The sequence below is a fragment of the Hoplias malabaricus genome, chromosome 1, assembly GCF_029633855.1.
Source record: "Hoplias malabaricus isolate fHopMal1 chromosome 1, fHopMal1.hap1, whole genome shotgun sequence".
NCBI lineage: Eukaryota > Metazoa > Chordata > Actinopteri > Characiformes > Erythrinidae > Hoplias > Hoplias malabaricus.
Window position 1 is genome coordinate 21,808,311 of NC_089800.1, and position 23,336 is coordinate 21,831,646.

At 40.3% G+C, this 23,336-nt stretch overlaps 1 protein-coding gene across 1 annotated transcript in view; it reads left to right on the forward strand.

The window, feature by feature from the left end:
- The window catches only part of slc8a2b (solute carrier family 8 member 2b), a 56,281-nt gene that overhangs the window by 14,873 nt on the left and 18,072 nt on the right, over positions 1 to 23,336 (forward strand). Inside the window, exon 2 of the mRNA XM_066651891.1 lies at positions 21,881 to 22,317. Within this exon, the coding sequence (XP_066507988.1) occupies positions 21,961 to 22,317 (357 nt within the window). The 5' untranslated portion in view covers positions 21,881 to 21,960. The remainder of the gene's footprint in view (positions 1 to 21,880; positions 22,318 to 23,336) is intronic.

A 23,336-nucleotide genomic window follows, 5' to 3' on the forward strand; every position in this document is an offset into this window, starting at 1 on the left:
AATCGCCAGCGGGAATGCTGTGAATGAACTTAGCTACATTACCTAAAGCACCATGTCATCAGTCAGACATTTATATAGAAATTTAATTATTTCTACACAAATGACTGCTTCCCAGTGAAGACAAGTATATATTACGGTATTATAAATATCTGATTGATAAAACTTAAAAGTGCTTCTCGTCCGTCCCTGTCATGATCTCACGAGGTTTGTAGTATTCGGATGTTTTGTAGACACATGCTCTTTTTCTGGTGCTGTGTTCTGCCCACAAATGGACCACTGGTTAAATCTTGATAGAGATTCTAAAAATATCCTGTGAGCAGTGGTCAGGAAAATATGGGCTGTACTCTTAAACTTTCTTCTACATGTTGTGTCAAATATATTTTTGCGCCCCCCCCCCCCACACACACACACGGTAAGAGAGAGATGAAAGGAAAAAACTGGTTGCTGTAACTGAGAAACAACAAAAGAAACTATATTTTTAACATAGGAAACTCTATATGGGGCGGCACGGTGGCGCAGCAGGTAGTGTCGCAGTCACACAGCTCCAGGGGCCTGGAGGTTGTGGGTTCAATTCCCACCCGTGTGACTGTCTGTGAGGAGTTGGTGTGTTCTCCCCGTGTCCGCGTGGGTTTCCTCCGGGTGCTCCGGTTTCCTCCCACAGTCCAAAAACACATGATGCAGGTGGATTGGCGACTCAAAAGTGTCCGTAGGTGTGAGTGAATGTGAATGTGTGTGTCTGTGTTGCCCTGTGAAGGACTGGCGCCCCCTCCAGGGTGTATTCCCGCCTTGCGCCCAATGATTCCAGGTAGGCTCTGGACCCATTGCGACCCTGAATTGGATAAGCGGTTACAGATAATCATCATCATCATTTTCTTTTCCGCTTCTCCATTTCAGGGGCGCGGTGGGTTACAGATAATGAATGAATGAATGAACTCTATATGGTTTAATAGTGTTTCTATTGAGTTGACACTTTTGAGTTGATTTTAATAGAACAGCAGAATGTGCTCCTTAATTGATTCATGCCCTTTTCCTTGAATTGATAAAAAAGCTAAGTCAGTGTGCCATGAGAAAGGAACACAGTGATGACCCTATTCTATTTAAATAGCAGGCCGTTGAAGGACACTAGTGACTAAACTCCTAAAATACCATTCCTGACACATTGTTCTAATCTAAAGTCTTCTCATCAGGCCAACAAGAAGAATCTGACATAATTCGGTGCATTACAGTATTATGTACATTTGCTTATGCAGTAATACTAAGAAACAATAAAGCAACCACCCTGTCAAATCAGACCGTCAGGTAAGTCATTCTTTTACAAATCATGGTGTCATTATAGATTTAATTATAGAATTAATACAGTATATCTAGCATGAAGTAAACTTGCTTTCCAACACAGCAGCAGTATTGCTGGATAAAGAAGAGCCATGTCAATGTCACTGTAGCTTTGAGAACAATTCACCACCCCCTCCCCCCTCAAAATACCTGCCCTGTGGGGTCCTGACCTTTGAAGAGCAGGGTGAAATGGGGATATGAAAGTATGCAGAGAAACAGATGGACTACAGTCTGTAATTGTAGAACTAAATGGATTAAAACAAATGTGACTTCTGCTGTAACTTGGAGATTTACAAGTGACTAGTTTGTACTGGAGGCCTGCATTTCACAGTGTAAAGAAGTCTCTCTGGCTCATTAGTCCTTGTGACTAATACACAACACAAATCTGATGTAACATTAGCTTAAAATTACACAACTATAGGTAAAAGTTCTGAACTTTAAGCCTAAACACCAGCGAGTGAGTGGTTTGCTGTGAATGAACTTAGCTACATTACCTAAAGCACCATGTCATCAGTCAGACATTTATATGGAAATGTAGCTATTTCTACACAAATGACTGCTTCCCAGCGAAGACAAGTATATGTTATGGTATTATAAATATCTGATTGATAAAACTTGAAAGTGCTTCTCGTCCGTCGCTGTCATGATCTCACGAGATTTGTAGTATAAACATCACTTGAATGTCTTGTCAATACAGTGTCTTCAGTTTTGCAGTGTGGTGTGGACATAAAACTGAAAATCTACAATCAAAACCTAACCTGCTCAGTTATATTAGTGAAGATCATTATCACAGGTTACACAGGGCTTTACTTCAGCATTTTAAAACCATGCAAACCACTTCAGTCTTTATAAAGGAAAAGATTAATTGGACAGAATACATCTGAACATGCTTTGCTTTCCTGCAATTATCATTTTTTTCTCATTGTCCTATTGTGGTTAATATAATTAATAACTGTCTGCTGTTTTATTAACCATCAAAACATTCTGAAATGCTTCTTTTTTCCTCATTTTTGTATTTTTTCATTCTTCTGTCCTTGTTTATTACTCAGTCATCTCTCTCATAACACAGCTGTATTTTGCTGTTTCTCCACCTCTCAGTTCTCTTCTTCCCCATTTTTTACTATTTCTGTTTCACTGTCTTTCCCTCTAGGGATCTTCTCATCCTTCCTTTCTGACATAATTGTGCATCTCAGTGACCAAGTCAAACATTTCTGATTGCATCCTTTTCTTTGCTCTTTATTATTCTGTTGTTTCCCCCTAGGTTGGACATAATGAGTTTTTATTTCAAGAAACAGCAGTCTTCATGATGCTTCTGCAGATGTATATCTGGAAATGCCCTGTAGCATATTCTGTTGTGTCGTCTCTCCCATTTATCTTTAGTCCATTTTACATAAACACATGTGTTCATTAGCTATTTTGGGACTGTAAATTTATTAACTAATTGTGCATATTTGCAATATTAATTAAACATATTAAGTATATTAAGTATAGAATATTGCTTATAAACAGTTTACATTGATCCTACAATTTCACTCCAAATTAATTATTTATGTGGATCAATGGGCACGCAGATTTAATTATCATAACCATATATTTTATGTGTCTAGCAGGACTTTTGATTCACTTTTGTTCCTAGGACAGAGAGATACAGATTTGTTCAGACACACACTTATCTCAGCTGATATTAAGGACACTGAGCTTTATCACATTCAGGTTAGATCTCCTTTCATTAAACAGCTTGACTTTTTAGGAGCCATGAATCATATTGAAAGACATTTTGCTCTGAAGAGTACACACACACACACACACACTCACACAGTGTAATGTAAGTACTTGTGTGATATTTCTTAAGCTCTTTTCCTTGTCTGCTTCCACTGATGTTGCTCTCAGTGACTTACTACCAGCACATTTATTTGTACAAAGGTATGGGACATCAGTGGGGGCCAAACCAAAGTTCTTATCTATGAGATTCAGCTGTGGGGCTTACTGGTGGATTGAGTGAATGCAGAAGGTGCCTGAAGATTTTTGAGGAAGATGTGATTATCAGGGTAGGAACTGTGACTAACTGCTTAAATAAACAAGAGTACGTTCAGTAATGGGAGTGTGATCAGAAAAAAACTTTTAATTAAACACAGGGGTTATTGGTAAGGAAAATCAGAGAGAGAGAGAGAGACCCTATTCTACCCTTTGGGGTTTTTTTTCCGTTTTTTTTCTCTGTTGAAAGTTACAATATTACTAATGACACGGAATGCATTCAATAATGGCCTTGGCCAGACACATTAACTATAACAAGACCAGCACCTTTCCACAGTACATGCCATTAATCTTGTTTGTTTGTTAAATTATACATAAAATAGAAAATTAATGACAATCAATTATTCAATGTTGTGCTATGACAGCAGCAGTCACTGAGAGGCACTGGCCGTTACGCAGATGCGGGGTTCGTTTAATTGAGCTTAAGAATGACTTATAGACACAGGTGAATGACTGAGGTATTTCAGTGTTTAACTCTCATTTTCTCAGCTCCCTGTTATAGGTTTAAAAGAGCTATATGATGTGGCCAAACATCTGTGGACAATTGTTTAAAGGCTATGTTACCCATACTCTTTACTAGTTTAGGTGCACTAAACATTTTCTCAGGGTTCATATGGAACAGTGAGACGATTTGATGGTGTGTGTGTGTGTGAGGGGGTCTGATTATGTGTGTGTGAGGGGGTCTGATGATGTGTGTGTGAGGGGGTCTGATGGTGTGTGTGTGAGGGGGTCTGATGGTGTATGTGAGTGGGTCTGATGGTGTGTGTGAGGGGTTCTGATAGTGTGTGTGTGTGTGAGGGGGTGTGATGGTGTGAGGGTGTGTATGATGGGATCTGGTGGTGTGTGTGAGGCAAGTTTGAAATTGGGCCTAAATGGCCTCTCGCACAGGACCAACAGATCCGTTGTATGAGAGAAATATAAACCACACAAAGAAAGAACTTGTACCAGGGCACAGAGCAAGGAGAGATTTAATGATCAACAAACAAATGCTCAAAGTTTCATACCCACCTCTAACCAAACAAATAACACCGAAGCTTGAAGACCCTATCATCATGGCGGAAAGAACGAGACAAGTGAGGTCATGTTATAATACATATTCTGGATAGAGTGACCCCTAGCGGCGTGAAGTGGAGTCTAACAGTGTTACTGTAACCGCGAGCAAGAATATACAAATACACTCTTGATGACGAAATGAAAAACGTGCGGACAAAAATTTTGAAGGTTTTTGAGAGGTATGTCTCGTGGTCAGTTCTGTTCTGCAAGTTAGTGAACTCTGAGCATTTTCTTTTTGTTAGCTTCCTTATATTGGTGAATTGGTACTACTGAGGGTGAAAAGTCCCACAATGGAAGAGATAATAATAATAATAATAATAATAATAATAATAATAATAATAATAATAATAATCCAAAACATCCTGTTAAATCCATTACTAAATTTAGTTTCACATTCATAAGGTTGTCACAATATACAAAATGATATTATTAAAATTATTAGTGCCTTTTGGTTTACATCTGTATTGTGTCAAATGTTGGGTTTGTTTAATGAAAAAAAAAGAGTGGAACAAAGTTTAGGACTCTGTATGATACAATAGTTAAATTGCATAATTTAAGAGACCTTCATCCGAAATGTTGTTCTTCTCTTTAAAAAACATGATCATAATTACAGCCTAAATTTGTAATATATTTGAAATTCGATAATTTAAATAATATTAGAAACATAATATGTAACATATTTGTCATATCTTCCTCAAATGCCTTAATTTACAAACTGGCAGGAGCTGGGAAGTTTCCGTTTGCCCCAAATAAGCCCAGTGCATGTGCTGTATATTGGCTGAATTTGTAAGAGGCATAATTTATAGGGTTAGGGTTAGTACTTTTAGTAAAAGCCTTGATGACTGTTATTGAGTCAGTTTTATAGGTGCATTATACATGGTGAGTTTGAGGCTATGGATTGGCAAAATAAGTAAAGAATCCACAGTCATGATATTTGAGCTATGTCCTATTGGAAGGTCCATGATGCCCAAACTTTATCCTCTCCAGAGAAGGCGTGATGTTTTCCCCATGGATATCCTGATAATTAATTGAATCCATCTTGCCCTCCACTTGCTGCAGGTTTCCAGAGGCAGAGGAAGCATAGCAGCTGCAGAGTATCACCAAGCCACCACTATGCTTCACTATAGACAGGTGATCTTTTCTCATACGCTCCATTCTTCCTCCTCCAGACATACCACGGATCCATAAGCCCAAAACGTTCCAGTCTTGTTTTATCGCTCCAGAGAACAGAACCGCAAAGCTCCTGTGCCTTATATATGTTGTTTGGAGCATATTGGAGTCGACATTCCTTGTGCTTTTGGGTCCGTACATAATGAGTCCTGTAATGTTTAATATTTACCCAACTGAGAAAACAAACCACAGAGTCTGCTACCAGCAAATCATCCTGCAGTTATTTGACCACATTTACAGCATTTAGCAGACGCTGCTGACACCTAGAAAGAACTAAACATTACTTACGTGGGCCACACCGAGAGTCTGCTGTTGGAAGCCAGTGGAAGATTGCTCAACTGTCTGGGAGCCAGTCCTCCGTGTATCCTGATGGATGGCAGGTCGAGTCGAGCTGTACGTGAAGCTAGAAGGGCTCGAGGTGCGGTCTAGCTCTTGACCATTTCCATGAGGCAAGTAGGGGCTGGTCCACCTGGCTCCTCATGAATCTGGTCGCCACTGCAGCATGTGGGGTGTATAGCCAGTTTTCCTTTAACTTTGAACTGGCAAACTATGCTTTAAATTGTATCTCTGGGAACACTAAGAGTCTTTATCTATGTCCTTGTTTGTATAAGGCAACGATTTCCTAATTTTTTGGACAGTTCATTTGACTTTGGAATTGACTTTACTAACAGACAGTGAAATGCCACAGTCAGTCAAACCCTAACCAGTCCTGATGTGTCTTACCATAATCAACTAAAATGCATCACGTGCACTTGATTTGCAAATGTCATCACTTCATCCTAGACTCAATATTTTGAGATGAATATAAGAATTTGTATTAATACTCCACCTGACGACTGCTACCAGTACATGACAACAGAATCTGTAGCAGGTGATTGTTTAACAGTTGCCTATTCATGAAACAATCAGTTGTGAGGCAAAGCTAGAGTTTAAACACTTCACTCTGGAGCTGTTTAATATCAGCTCCAAATTTTAACACACAAGCTGTGTGCTGAAACACTCCAGAAACAGTTCTCTTTCACTTGATCAGTACACAGTGTTTAACTTGTTCTGAACACTCAGCCCTACCTTAAACCACATCCCATTTTTCACATAGTGAACTACTTTAAAAATAACATTAACCAGTGACTAAATGCGTACAGGATTTTCTTATCTATTGCTGAAAATAAATTATTTATAACAGACATATTAGGCACTCTTTACTTGTAGGTCTTACTGTTTTATAACCTACAAAGTGCATTGCAAAGTAAAGAGGGAGTGATTTGAGACAAAGCCTCAGAAAATGCAAAGGAGTGTGGTGTGTTCTCCCTGTGTCTGCGTGGGTTTCCTCCGGGTGACTGTCTGTGAGGAGTGTGGTGTGTTCTCCCTGTGTCTGCGTGGGTTACCTCCGGGTGACTGTCTGTGAGGAGTGTGGTGTGTTATTTCTGTGTCTGCGTGGGTTACCTCCGGGTGACTGTCTGTGAGGAGTGAGGTGTGTTCTCTCTGTGTCTGCATGGGTTTCCTCCGGGTGACTGTCTGTGAGGAGTGTGGTGTGTTCTCCCTGTGTCTGCGTGGGTTACCTCCGGGTGACTGTCTGTAAGGAGTGTGGTGTGTTCTCTCTGTGTCTGCGTGGGTTTCCTCCGGGTGACTGTCTGTGAGGAGTGTGGTGTGTTCTCCCTGTGTCTGCGTGGGTTACCTCCGGGTGACTGTCTGTGAGGAGTGTGGTGTGTTCTCTCTGTGTCTGCATAGGTTTCCTCCGGGTGACTGTCTGTGAGGAGTGTGGTGTGTTCTCCCTGTGTCTGCGTGGGTTTCCTCCGGGTGACTGTCTGTGAGGAGTGTGGTGTGTTCTCCCTGTGTCTGCGTGGGTTACCTCCGGGTGACTGTCTGTGAGGAGTGTGGAGTGTTAAGTGGATTGGTGACTGAAAAAAAGTGTGTGTGTGTGTGTGTGTGTGTGTGTGTGTGTGTGTGTGTGTGTGAAGGTCTGGTGCCCCCTCCAGGGTGTATTACTGCCTTGCTTCCAATGATTCCAGGTAGGCTCTGGACCCACCGCGACCCTGAACTGGATAAGGGCTACAGACAATGAATGAATGTTCTTAGAGGCACTACGTTACTCCACATGAGAACAGTGTTAATCGCTTGTAGAGACCACCTTGTTTATTTCACCTTAAAATATTTACTTTCATTTGCTCAGTTTAAGTAAACATTGGCATTGCTCTAACTTAAACGCCATGTTTCAACAAAGTTTTAAAAAATAGCACTTTCAGGCCAAATCTTCTCATTGCCACGGGCGGCACGGTGGCTTAGTGGTGAGCACGTTCGCCTCTCAGTGCTGGGATCTTGGGTTGAAGTCCCATCTGGGTGGAGTTTCCATGTTCTCCCCGTGTCTGCTCCGGTTTCCTCCCACAGTCCAAAAACATGGAGGGTAGGTGAATTGGCTTCTCTAATAACTGTCCTGGTGTGTGAGTGAATGTGTGTGTGCCCAGTGGATTGGCACTCTGTCCTGGGTGAAATCCTAGTGCCCGATGCAGTCCTCCAGGTGGACGGTCGTTCCTGGTCGAGAGGACGCTGTGTGCGTTTGGCTGCCGCTTCTCGCCAGTGTGTGGATTGAGTGTTCTGAGCATTCTGAGCAGTGTGGATTGTAAAGCGTCCTTGGGTATCGAGAAAGGCACTGTATAAGTGTAACGATAGATTTTAAAGAGCAAACCCTACTGAACTCAAGATTTTACAGAGTGTAGTGAACATTGACCTTACTCAAGTTTACACACAATGTTTCTGCAAAATTCTGAAGATAACAAAACCCACAAAATATAGGGCTACATTTATTCTTGGTCTGTTCAAAACACTGCATTTTAGGTCAAATATAATTTTAATGAGCTTATTTTACTGGACTCAAGAATACATTGTTGCAGTGCTGTATTAATAAACTGCCTCTTCCTCTTGGCTTTGAATAATCTGCTAGCACCAGTTGTATTCCAGTCAGCACAGGTTAAAAACACAGGCATAGATTAAAAATAGTTCCACTATATAAACATTTATATTATTTAAACTTCTGAAGCTGAAGGTTGTTAATAATGCTGCAGGTGTTTAAATCTCTATCACAGAGTTACAAATCAAACACAAAACGAGGAAAGTGTAAGATTGGTATCGTCTTTAATACAGTGGATCCTTCATCTGTTAAAATTGCCTGGATGTACTTTGATCCTGTTCCTCTGGATCCACCAGTGATACCCCTAATGTTAGTATGCAAAGGGACAGAGACACAGTGCAATGAACCAGAGAAATTTGACCTTCCTTATTATCCCATTCCATTTCACAGCCACAGTCAAATAAATCTACGAGCATGCAGCCAAACACACACACACACATACACACACACACACACACACACACACACACACAATGTGAACCAACAAAAGATTGATTTAATCTTTCTTCCTCGTATTATATATAGATTTTTCCTTCAGAAATGGCTGGAAAACATTACTTATTTTTCCAATATTCCATGAGCAAAAACATAAATCTCCAGATTGGGCGCAGTGTTCTGTAAAAGAGGTGTGATGTTCTCAGCCTCTTTTACACATCTACCTGGAAATGATGGGGCGTTTGAACTCAGAATAAGCAGAAAGCATAGGTGTTACCCATGGTGACAGAGCGCTGAATATATGAGATGCTTAGTCATCCCTCTGTCAGATGGCATCAGTCAGAGAATTGCAGTCCTTCACGCCCACATACTAGCACGCTCACACTTTTTAAAATGGGGATGCAGAGCCCGAACAGATATATAAACATACTAAAGAAACCTGTCCAGTATGTATTTATTTACTTTATTTATTTTTCTATTGTGTAATCTACGGTAACAAATGACAGAGGCTGGCTCAGTGTCAAAAGAAGAGGTGGAGGACCTACTAACACATGGCTGTATTGGATATGAACAAAGCATTTGGATATGATCAAAGCATTTGAGATCTATATATAATAATATTACCTGTTTTTTGTCTGTGCCACAAAAAGGTGAGCAAAGCTGGAGTATGCAATTGAGCACCGTGAGATACTTTCTCTTGGAAAATCAGGTGTTCTCAGGTCTAGTTTTCTATTCCCCTTTGCTTTGAACATGTTTTAGTTTGATTCTGACCCAGAATCAAACTAAAACACAAGTTCTTTTACAGGTTTTAGGTAATTAACCAGTGTGAGCTTCAAATACCTTACTATACAACATTGTATCATGAGGTAATTCTGTCAAGAAATGTCAGTTATTTAAATATATATATAACACAGAATCACTGAAATGCAAATGTTAAGGATCAACATTTGTGAAATTGGTTTTTCCTCTTAAACATATATCTATGAAACATTGAGTCAGATTCCCCACGTTATTATGGAATATAAAAAACCTGTAAATAACAAACTGAAAGAAAGCCAAGAAATTTAAAGATCAGTGCTGGAACTCTAATATAATCCAGTCCCATTTTATCACTGTTTTACTTGTAGCTCACCCTCTGCAGGATTTTTGTGCGATTTTAGTGTAGCATTAACTACCAGTCATTTTTCATTTTAAATGTGAAATCTATGATAAGGCAAATATTGACTCATTTGGGCACTACACAGTACTGTGTTAAATTAGTTGGATTGGATCCCTATAGCATTCCCTGCAACTATTATTCTCAGTAATCATTGTTTTTCTGTTAGATATTACCCTAGAGACTGGTCTGACAGTAGTAGGTAATCTGTAGTAGTAGTAAGGGTATCTGTCAATATTTTATAGATTATTGTTTTTGTTTGTTGGCCTTAGAGGAGACTAATCAAAAGGAATTCTTCAATGAAAATCCTTTCAGTGCAGGTCTGTGTATAATCATTGTGAGAAAATAGCTACCTCACCTTGTTATATTTTTGTGTTTATGTGAGCTGAGGTTAAGACAGAATATAATAGGTATTTGAATATATTCCTAATACATCTCTCACTGTTTCTCTGACTGCACAGCAGTCATCCAAAGCTGCACTTGTACACTGCAGATAACAGTAGACTTTCAGTTTTTCTCAGTGCTTCAAATATTATCTTGCTTAAGCTGTTATAGCTTTGGTCAAATAACATAAAATTAGATCTTTGTATCTTCGTTAGTTCATGACACTGTTTAGAAAAAGTTATATATATATATATAAATATTTTCCCTGTAGTCCTTTATTTTAATATACAGGGTGGGCCATTTATATGGATACAGGGGGTCCTCGACTTACGGCATTGATCCGTTCCTACGGCGCGTCATAAACCGATTTTCGGTGTAAGTTGGAACATACGTACCTACTCTACGTAAATAACATACTGTAAGCACTTATCCTATCCTAACACCTATCCTCCTCGGTCCCAAGCCACGTAACTGTGTATTCTTCCGCCGCGCACACCTAACACGATGTTCGCGTTACAACGTTTACTACTCAAGCCACTTAAGTTGAAACAAGGCTTTATACAGTAAATGGGAGATGTGTCGTAATCACGAAACATCGTAACTCGGGACTGACGTAACCAGAGGACCTCCTGTACACCTTAATAAAATGGGAATGGTTGGTGATAATAACTTCCTATTTGTGGCACATTAGTATATGGGAGGGGGGAAACTTTTCAAGATGGGTGGTGACCATCGTGGCCATTTTGACATCAGCCATTTTGGATCCAACCTTTGTTTTTTCAATGGGAAAAGGGTCATGTGACACATCAAACTTATTGGGGATGTCACAAGAAAAACAATGGTGTGCTTGGTTTTAATGTAACTTTATTCTTTCATGAGTTATTTACAAGTTTATGACCACTTATAAGATGTGTTCAAAGTGCTGCCCATTGTGTTGGATTGTCAATGCAATCCTCTTCTCCCACTCTTCACATACTGATAGCAACACCGCAGGGGAAATGCTAGCACAGGCTTCCGGTATCTTCTAGTTAAGAGGTGTGTAGTTAACTAGATTTGTCAAGAAAGTGTTAGAAAAACTGAAGCAACCCAAGTAATAAGCCTTTAGCCTGATATCCAGTGATTGGCCTGGCCTCGTCTTAAAAAAGCAAAGCTTGGAAAATTTGCTATTGACAATCAATTTGAATCATGACCCGCCTACAGTTATTTCCCATCTAAACAGCCAGTTTCATTTGGTTGAGTTCACTGTATCACTGTGTTTTTCCACTGTAAGTGCACTTCCAATTCCACATTGATCACAAGCACCTGATGCATGTCATTGAGAATGTGCAGTTGTTTTGATGATTTTATCCTGATGCAATATCCATAGGAGATTTGCATTAGTTGTGACATTTTCAATAAGGGAGTTAAGGGAAAGCAGGGTTAGTGTTAGAAGCTCTTTAAAAATATATAACAAAGCAGGGCATATTTTTCATCCTGTATTTACTTGGAAGAAAATTCATTTGAAGGTTTCTTACTCATCTATCTATTTATTCCGCCACTAAAATATGTCTGGAGGGTTTATATTAGTGATTTTTAAAAGAGGACATTACACTGCAGATGGAAGGCAAGCAGTTCTCAAATGCTGTGAGAAAGAGGCAGCTTCCACCTACAACAATAAAGGGCTGTTAATAATGCAGGCAGACTTTCCGGCTCTGTCTCTCCTCTAGGTTTTATGAGACGTGATGCTTGCGGTGGCCTCGGGATATCATCAGTCAGCGCAGGCTGTGATTGGTTATAAATCACAGAGGAGGGATCTGAAAGCCCTGTTGGAGCTGATTATTGGATAGCCGTCAGGGTTGCTGGGGCTAACTCGCTGAGATGAACAGCACCTGCAAGGCCAGGCTAAACACTCCATTCATTTAAAGGCCTTTAGTTAAAAATGCCCTATAGAATCAGAGAGAAATCAGTAGAACGTCTGCAAATGTTAAGGAACCTGCAACAGTTGTGAAATTGGTTTGGCCTCTTAAACATATATCCATGAAACAGTGAGTCAGATTCCCCCACGTTATTATGGAATATAAAAAAACCTTTAAATAAACAACAAACTGAAAGAAAGCCAAGAAATTGAAAGATCTGTGCTGAAATTCTAATATCATCCAGTCCCATCTTATCAGTGTTTTACTTGTAGCACACCCTCTGCAGGATGTTTTTTTTAATGCAACATGCTATTAATGCTTAAAATGAAATGTGAATGTAAATGTCTCGCTACATTGAGTTGAATTTCAGTGTAGTGGACACTAACAGCATAATAAGCAGTAATGGCTTGGCAGGGAGGTGATTTTTTCTTACTGCTGGGATGTCAGACTGTACTTCAGGCTGTTTGTAAGTGGGAACTCCGTCTGTTGCATATTGGCAGTCATAAACCTTGAAAACCGGAATGCACCTAGAATAAATCAGCTAGAATAGATATATGCAAATAAATAATGACTTATTATGATGCTGTTTTGAATTTGTGCTATTACACTGAATGTTCAGTTGCTGATCAACTCCTCGTTTGTCTTCTGAAATCGTATTACTATCCATTTTCATTTTTTTTCTGCAGTAACAGTCTCTTCTCATCTTACGAGCTTTCCCCCTTGTTGATCCAGTATGTGGTGCTTGGTCTTGGGCGTGGCCAATGTATCAAAAAAGTACTGCTAATGAATGGGAGCAAATGGAGCTAAATGTTTAAAACTCAAAGTTAATATAGTATCTAAGCATTTGTCCAGGATCTCCTTTTAATTTGGAAATAGAATGATATATTCCATTAAAAAGCAAAGAAAACTTGCAGTAATTGGGTATAAGACAATAGAGAGGCTAGCACTATTACTGCTACTGAACACTAAATGATTGGCCACCATGTGGCAATTATGCCACAACCGCTTTGTTTTGGTAGCAACTGTGGCCACATTGACTTCATATACCTTTCTTTTTCGATAGCTCAGCTTTACTTTAAAAAGGTGAGCATTTGGAAATACAGCCAAAATAGTGGAAAAATGCACTAACTGAAGCCTCATATCTGGGAATCCTCTTGCGTTTTTTAGTGGCACTGTAAAAACTCCCATTTCTGCTCATCGCGGCCAGGTTCTAGAGAGCACTAGCTCTGCAGTGATATGTGTATTCTAGTGTAATGCAGATCAGTGTTTTCCAAGCCTTTCCTGGGATGACATCCATGCAGACTGGACTCACATTCAATTAAATTCCAGCATCTTTCTTCACCCTTTGTTCTGCTTGTTCTCCCATTCACACGTTGGCTGTCAAAAGTAAAAAGGAAATCTATTCCTCATTAACGAGCAGCTTTGTGACTGTCATCCCAGTGGAGTGTATTGTATTTGGGCCTGTAAGAACACAGCGAGGTGAAGAGAAGCTCGCTGTCACTAAGCACTGTGCAGCTCCTTATTGATCCACCATCCCTAACATTCTCCCCACGTAAACCGGTCCTCACTGGTTAAGGAGCCTGAGTGGAGTTCTAATTCAGAATGAGGGAGAGGAGAAGAATTCCAAGAGAGGATATAATTGAAAGAAAGAGACAATGAGAGTGCACATTTTAAGGGAGAATGAAACTGCAGTAAAATAGTGTTAAACTAAAACCAACACTGGTAATAACTCCCAATGGAGCCTAAATGTATTATTTAGTAAAAGTGCTTGGAATCTAATAATAAAGATTGTAGTCATAAATAAGGTTTTACTGTCTTCCTTGGAGCGTAACATGGAAGTTTTAAATTACTTGTATATCTGTTCCAAAACTGTAGTTAAAATGAAATTGTGAAAGTGGTGGGTGAAATAAAATACAATTTTACAAATACTTTTACTAAATAATACATTTAGGCGAGGACACACCACACTCCTCACCGACAGTCACCCAGAGGAAACCCACACTGACACATGGAGAACACACCACACTCCTCACAGACAGCGTGGGTTTCCTCTGGGTGACTGTCTGTGGAGTGTGGTGTGTTCTCCATGTGTCAGCGTGGGTTTCCTCTGGGTGACTGTCGGTGAGGAGTGTGGTGTGTTCTCTATGTGTCAGCATGGGTTTCCACTGAGTGACTGTCTGTGAGGAGTGTGGGGTGTTCTCCATGTGTCTGCTTGGGTCTCCTCCGGGTGACTGTCTCTGAGGAGTGTGGTGTGTTCTCCCTGTGTCCATGTGGGTTTCCTCAGGGTGACTGTCTGTGAGGAGTGTGGTGTGTTCTCCCTGTGTCTGTTTGAGTGTGTGTTGCCCTGTAAAGGCCTAGCCCCCTCTCCAGGGTGTGTTCCTGCTTTGCGCCCAGTGATTCTGAGTAGGCTTTGAACCAGATAAGGGTCACAGACAATGAATTAATTAATATTTTATTTGTATCATGCTTTTCAAGCAGCCAAAAAGCTTACAGAATAGTGCACAGAACAATGAGCATCAAAAGACCAGCACAAACACAGCGATACAGAGGATACCAAACAGCACAAATGTTAGTAAGAGTACATAGCCAGTCAGTGAGCAGCACACAGTGAAAGCCACAGGGTTATAACAGGATCCCAAAATAGACAATGACTGTAAATACTAGCTGTTTCAGCAGGCCGAGTAAGACATGGGGAGAAGCAGCAGTCAAAAAGAGGGACTCAGCGGGCTCTCAGCCGGAGCTGATGTCAGACAGACAGACACATTCACTCGGTCTCAGCTATGTAATAAATAAGCATTTCTCCATTTACTTCCACCTCTTGTCTCCTTACACAACACACCCTAACCCTAAGCACAAATTAAAATTATCATAAGGACTCATTTGAAAAAACATTTGTTAGATTGGAAGAATCACTGACAAACAAATTAATTCTCTCTCTCTCTCTCTCTCTCTCTCTCTCTCTCTCTCTCTCTCTAGTGTTGAATCCTGCATTTGTTGGATATTATGACTCATCACAACCATGTGTTTCCATGCAGTAGTGGATTAACTGTTGTGGTCTCTTTGTGGCGTCTGTGGGAGAGGTTAAAGAGAGTCATTATATTTACACACTTTTGTGCCTTATAGTGGTGCTACCACAATGGGAAATAAACACTCAAACTGACCAGCCATAAGAAGGCAAATGGGAGTAGGTCTGCAGGGCAATGAAATACAGACCTGTACACATTCTTAAATGTCTTATGGTGAAGATTGATATGTAAAGATTAGAAGGAGCCTCCCTTGCTCCTTTGATGAATTACTGCTTGGTTCTTTAGACTTCAATTATGGCATTCATTTTTGTAATGTGCACTTTAGTGTGTGCTCTCTCGGTACATTCAGTGCTGAACACAATGAAAGCATTTGAAAAAGTTAGACCCCTCCAGTGAATATCAAGTGTTTTACATTGGTAACAGGTCCCTGTGGCATGGTTTATGCTCTAGAATATGTAAAGTTGCCTTGTGAAGGACTGGCGCCCAATCCAGGGTGTATTACTGCCTTGCACTCAATGATTCTGGGTAGTCTCTGGACCCACCGCCGCCCTGAACTGGATAAGGGTAACAGATAATGAATAAATAAGCAGTCAGCACCATGGCTGAACATTTCATTTTGAAACTGGTGTGTCTCAAATTGGTAGATTTAGAGATCCAGGGTTTCTCTGGAACAGATCTTGTCAATTGGTCAGGTGGATTTTCCATAGGTGTGAGTGTGTGTATTCCCATTGGCTAATGAGTTTCTGAGTGACATCTGAGTGTCCCACATGTTGTAGATTGCAGTGTGTTGTGTTGTGTCTCTGAGCTGTCTCAAGTGCCTTTAGTCTTTGTACAAATTCCTTGGAGTCAAATTCACCTCTTCTGCTCAAGGTATATCTGTGTGTATGAAGTTTATCTTCTGTAGTTACCATAGATAGCAGCGAGAAAATCTCCTCATCAAAATCTTTTTATGTCGCACGTATAAAATATTCAGACTTCTATTCATATTAAATTAAGTTTATATTTCATGTGGTCCTGTACCCTGCAATGAGCCTGGACGTCCTGAGGTGTGTGAGAGAGTCATACAGCTGCTTTAATAATTTCTATAAGCAGGCACAATTCATGCTCAGTTTTCATGCTGGCTGAACATTTGATTTTCTCAAAATACTGTGAGGAACTTTATACTCTGCCCAAATTTGCTGGACTTTCATTCATTCTTCATTTATTTATTTTCTGTAACTGCTTATCAAACTGTGGCTGTCGGAGGGTCTGGATTCCATTCATGTTTCTAGGTGAAATTATCACATTTCTTCATAATATTTAGAATGAATATATAAATAGGACAGCTTTATATCTATAAAAATACTTTTGTAATTGCATGCTCTTTCTGATGGCAATCTATATTTAGTAAATGCAAATGCCATTTATAATATTTCATTTCCCTGTTATATGTTTTTTCTTACCTGAGCCTTCCTCACTTTCTTTATATTATATCCCTTTTAAAAAGCTAAGATGTGGTAAAAATGTAATTATGTTAGTGACAACATTAAGTGATGTTGACCTCTATGCTTTAAAACAGAATGTCTTTCAGCAATCATCCTAAGAGCCTGAACCCACAAAGCAGCTGTTCAGACTAAAGGCATCAACATTAAGTGTGGCCAAAGCTAAAGCCAGCTATAGCTTTTGCCAATTACAAAGATGTGAAGTAAGGAGATTTGAGCTGTAGTGAGTCATTCACCCAATTAAGTTTAGTGTTTCACATTTGAAAATAGAGCTGACTGAAAATCTAACAATGTATTAAATTGCTTTTAAAAAAATTGCTGATAAAGTCAGCGATGGCATTTTGGTTAGCACAGCATTAAGTAGTATTAGTGGACAAACTGTTTCATAGATAACACTGTCATTGTGTAATATGCAAATATTCTTGCTCTTCTCTCCTTTCATGCTGAAAACATCAGAAGAATCAAATGTGGCTATGTCACAAATTACATCATCACTAGGAAAATTTAAAAAAAAGCTTTGTCAGTTCCATTAAAAACAGTGTTCACTATTTTAATCATCGAGCACTTTGTATTAAGCTCTGAGTGTGTCTCCTCTCCATGTGCTGCTCTGCAGTCGGTTTGCTCTGGAAACCGCTCTAATGTGTTTACAAAGCCCCAGTGTCTTTAAATGGGTAAAAAAACAAAGTGTAGTGTCTGGGTCCGGTGCTAGGCTTTCTCTCTCTCTGCTCACAGCAGAGAAATGCCATCTAGAGGTTTTTAGACAACGGAGAGACTCCAAACTCTGAAAAGCACCAACTGAGGTGAGGATGTTGCTATATTCCTGTTCCATTACCGATAGTGCTACAAAACTAAACAGCTCTAGTTTTCTGTGGTACTTCATACAATGAACAAAACTTAGACAATATAAAAGTCAGGCACAAACAAACAATGGTTGTTTTTCACCTCAAACACATGGTTCCACCGTAAAATATGTGGAGCTTCTGAAAGTAAACAAATCAGAGAGAACAGCATTTGTTCATGCACATGAGTTGATTGAATGCCATTTCAATACAATGTAATGTCTTCATTTCAATAGACTGACATGAACAGAAAGCACACTTTCCATTATCATAAACTCATGGATCAGGTCTAGCTAAGCCTTACTGTCTGGCTTATATATGTTCATATCACTTTGGCAGGTTAAATTGTTTTTTTAACCCTAATGTCAGTATTTTCTAATACATTACCCTTGAAAACATCTCAAATTTGATAAAAACAAGTCTTTTGTCTCTACCCTCTGCTAAATTTATTAAACCACACTTTTTCCTATATTTAGTTGGATGCAATGAGTAGTTGCATTACTGCAGTAGGAAGAGTAATACATGAGCAGCCTGTAAAGAAAAGTCAATATCCTAATGAACAATATTGCATTTAAAGAGAAAGAAGAACAGAAAAACACTGTTAATACATTTTCCTCTCAGGATGGTCCACTAGGGAGCCTAAAGAGCCATTTGCATTTCCACGGTTAAATAAAGTTGTTAGTCAAATCTTTGCTGCCCCTTTGAGCTCAGCAGAGGACTCACGCTGGGTAAAAATTGAGTGATTTTAACACATGCTCTGTGTCCAGGCGTGTCCAGAGAAGACATTTAGTGGTTCCCAAATATTTTGCAGTGTCACCCTTGTATAATTTGTGTAAGACTATTGTCATGCCACCCACTCCATCACACACATACATGCCTTTTGCATCCAGAATCCACTGGATTTTTATTATTTATTTTTTTTCAAATGTCAATTGCTTAATTGCAATAGCAATAGCTCCCCACTTTGGAACCCATTGGGAGATGGCAGTGATCTATTAACAAGAGGATTACGATTAAAAGAGCACTAGTGGCCTTTCAGTTATATTCCACATCGATGTTTATATCTCCCTCCACAAATCACTGGCTAGGGGAGTCATGTTTTGCCAAGACACAAATGGAAGCAATATAAAAGTGGGTGCTTGGTATAGTGCACGTAAAAGAAAACATTCATTATTGCACACATACATGAATTAGAGCTTACAGAAGTCAAACAATTCCTCTGAATCTTCGTTATCTCCCAGAATTCTTTGAACTGCAAATGATGCCTCACTAGACCACAGATACAGATGCTTTCATGCATGAATAATAAAAAGTTATGTGATGTGTTTAAATGTAGGTTATACCTTTAAAAATGATCGTTTATTTCTAAGGTCCTGTCTTTTAGTAGTTTATATATTTAAAAGTTCCAGGTGTGTTTATTTCTTATATGATAATGCTTATTGACTGAATATTGAGCTGATATGGTGTATCTGTGTGTTTTCGGGTCTGTTCTTAACTAAAATATGTGAGCACATTTGCTGAGATAGACAAGCATGTGTGTGTGTTTGTGTGTGTGTATAATTTCTATGTGTTTTGTATGTATCTTTACACTTATATAGCGCCTTTCTAGACACCCAAGGACGCTTTACAATCCACACTGCTCAGAACGCTCAATCCACACACACACTGGTGAGAAGCGGCAGCCAAACGCGCACAGCGTACTCTCGACCAGGAACGACCATCCACCTGGAGGACTGCATCGGGCACTAGGGTTTAACCCAGGACAGAGCGCCAATCCATATCTGGGCACACACACATTCACTCACACACCAGGACAGTTATTAGAGAAGCCAATTCACCTACCCTCCATGTTTTTGGACTGTTTTCTATATCCCTCTTCTCTCTCAATGTATCTAAATAATTTGAAATAATATTTAAATTACCTATTATAATATATGAGGTGGCACGGCGGCGCAGCAGGTAGTGTCTCTGTCATAACTCCAGGGTCCTGGAATTTGTGGGTTCAAGTCCCGTGCCGGGTAACGGTCTGTGAGGAGTGTGGTGTGTTCTCCCTGTGTCTGCATGGGTTTCCTCCAGGTGACTGTCTGTGAGGAGTGAGGTGTGTTCTTCCTGTGTCTGCGTGGGTTTCCTCCGGGTGACTGTCTGTGAGGAGTGTTGTGTGTTCTATCTGTGTCTGCATGGGTTTCCTCCGGGTGACTGTCTGTGAGGAGTGTGGTGTGTTCTCTCTGTGTCTTTGTGGGTTTCCTCCAGGTGACTATCTGTGAGGAGTGATGTGTGTTCTCTCTTGTGTCTGTGTGGGTTTCCTCCGGGTGACTGTCTGTGAGGAGTGTGGTGTGTTCTCCCTGTGTCTGCGTGGGTTTCCTCCGGGTGACTGTCTGTGAGGAGTGTTGTGTGTTCTCCCTGTGTCTGCATGGGTTTCCTCCAGGCGACTGTCTGTGAGGAGTGTGGAGTGTTCTCCCTGTGTCTGAGTGGGTTTCCTCCGGGCGACTGTCTGTGAGGAGTGTGGTGTGTTCTCCCTGTGTCTGCGTGGGTTTACTCTGGGTGCTGCGGTTTTCTCCCACACTCCATAAACACATGTCAGTAGGTGGATTGGAGACTCAAAAGTGTCCGTAGGTGTGAGTGAATGTGTGAGTGTGTGTCGCCCTGTGAAGTACTGGCGCCCCCTCCAGGGTGTGTTCCTGCCTTGCGCCCAATGATTCCAGGTAGACTCTTGACCCACCTCTACCCTGAACTGGATAAGCGCTTACAGATAATGAATGAATGAATTATAATATATGAGCATTAGTATGTCAGAGACCAAAAATTAAAAAATAATAGTCCCCAGGTTAAGACCCATAATGCTGAACACTGCTATATATGGAAACATTCATAATTGCTGACATTGCTGTATACCAAAAAAAGATTATTAATTTTTAAGGTTTTAAAGGATCACTATGTAAGATTTTGTATTTTTGCTCCTGGCACCCCCTACAGCTGCAGGGTGAAAATCACATTTAGAGCACTGTCCTGAAATCAGGGTTGAGGGGGTGGGTGCAGCAGGGAGTCACACCCTCTTCCAAAAATTACATAGTGCAGCTGCTGCAGTGCTCAGTCTGGGGTAGCAATGACAGAGGCTCTTACAGGTCAGTGAAGCAGTTTCTGAAGCTGTACTTTTGAGGTAAAAGGATACCTCATGTTTCTTTAACATACCTTAGACCTGTCCCAATGCATTTTATCTATGGACTACAAAGTAAATCAGATCTCTGTAAGATCTAATTATACATAGGACAATGTATTGTTGAAAATTTCAAATAACTGAAATATTGCTCTTAATTATGCTGTAAATGAGCATGTTCCAAAGCAATGCCTCTGTGCTGTTCCAGTGGTATTCCACTGTAGATGCATGTGGAAAACCATGATGTACTGTATTTTTATTGTTTTCATCTCTCCTGAATCATTTAAACTGTACAAATTTGCTGTTTCATAAATGGGAGTTTCCCCATAAACGGTGTTCTTCTGTACAGCTTAAGCATCCATATGAACTAGTATTGGAGTGGCTTTTCTGACTTCTGATATGTAGTCTTTCTGTCTTTCTTTTTCACTATCTTTTATTTTCTGGGCACACCTTCTCCCCAACCATTCTACAGGGTCGCTATGGAAACACGCCAGGTCCAGTGGAGAATATATCTGTGAACATGCTTTTGCTCATAGGACAGTGCAAATCATTCTTTCTCTCTTTCTCTCTCTCTCTCTGTCTCTCTCTCTCTCTCTGTCTCTCTCTCTCTCTCCCTCTCTCTCTCTCTCTCTCTTGGGTCTAATCTCGCGTCACCAGATTCACTTGGTGAGTCTGGTACTTTTTGCCACTTTAAAGTGGCCAAAGGACCAATCACAAGTCTGTGTCTGTCTGACATGTAGAAGGAGGCAGAGTTTGTCCTGAGCTAATATAATATGATAAATGGAAGTGTGTATATGCAGATGTACAGAGAGCCAATCACAATGCAACTGGCAGAATCCTGACACTGAAGGTATCAGACTCTCCGTCAACTCGTGGGCTGAGACTATTCACTTGCTAACAAGTTGCAATTTGTGAAAAATGTCAGCCGATGTTTCTTATTTAGCTGTGTACACTTTTTCATGTTTATCTTGATCACTTTCTCTTCTCTCTCTCCCCCCCCCCCCCCCCCCCCCCAGGTGGCTGATTCTTCTACTTGTTGTGTCTCTCTTCTTTCATCTTCTATACTGCACACTTTTGCTTCTTGAGAAGAGGAACGATGGCACTCTCTTTGCTCCACTGTAGTGCCTTCCTCCTCTCCCTCTTCCTTCTTCTCTCTCTCCCTCTCCCCTGCACTTTGGAATCTCAGCGAGAGATACAGCCTGTGTCTCCCTCCACGGAGCCAGAACCCAACATCAATGCATCAGTGACTGATGGCAACATAACGAAACGCTGTAGTGGTGTGGTGGAGTGCAAGCCTGGAATCGTCCTGCCAGTCTGGGAGCCCCATAACCCAGGCCTCGGAGACAAGATTGCCCGAGCCACTGTTTACTTCGTCTCTCTTATGTACCTGTTCCTGGGTGTGTCCATCATTGCAGATCGCTTTATGGCATCCATAGAAGTTATTACATCACAGGTGAGACAATGTCACAAATATTATGTGAAATTTAAGGCAGTGCAAAATGCACAGTGGCCTCGGGTTTTTCACGTGGAAACAGTGAACTATTTTAAACTATTAAAATAGTTTTTAATTTAATTTTTTATATAAATCTTCTGAAGGGAGATAATACTCAGTGTAACTTGGGATTTAATCATAGTTTATTGGGTGGTTCAAGAATACTTCAATATGCAGAGGACAGAGGGCTGAGGGCTGAAAGGTAGTTGGTTTGATTCCCATGAGCAGCAGGATAATTGGGGCCAGTGGAGTGAAGGAACAGCACTGTCCTCCTCCACAATCCACAACTGCTCCCCGGGCACAAGCTCTGGAAGTGTGTTCACAGCCCCGAGTGCACTAGTGTGTGTGTGTGTGTGTAGATAGAATAGAATCCAAGCTAAAGGTACACAACAGTAAGGAACTGAATTGTTTTTGTGATGATGGAGAATATGATATAACGCGTATCTGAGACTTTTAAACAGTAAAGAAACACCTTCATCCTGCACCTCGCATCTCAACACTGGGTTTGCTTTTGTTCTGTTCTTGATGGTCTGTTCTTGCACGAAATGTGTAAGTGTTGTTGTTGTAATCTTTAGTAGCGCAACAGCACTTCACTCTACTGAATTGAACCAGGCTTTAACCTATTTCTGTTTCTTAATAGATTTGAATTAACTGTGGTAATAAGTCCATGGTAAAATATATATTGTGTGTTCAAACATCAGTGATTTAATGTCCTCGCTGAACAAATGTCTATCAGACTTTGACCCTTTGGCATTTGTTTTTTATCATTTTTAATGATAACATTTTAAATACTCTTTTACAGTCCTACACATCGCCACTGTCCAATCAGATACAAAAAACATGTCTCCTAAAATAGTAACTTTACAGGAGAAGGAAATAACCTTCTTCAATTTCCATTTTCACAGAGTGTGAAGGACAGCTGCTGTGTTCAAATTATGTATTAAAATATAAATGAACAAAAATGGATATACAAGTGTGTT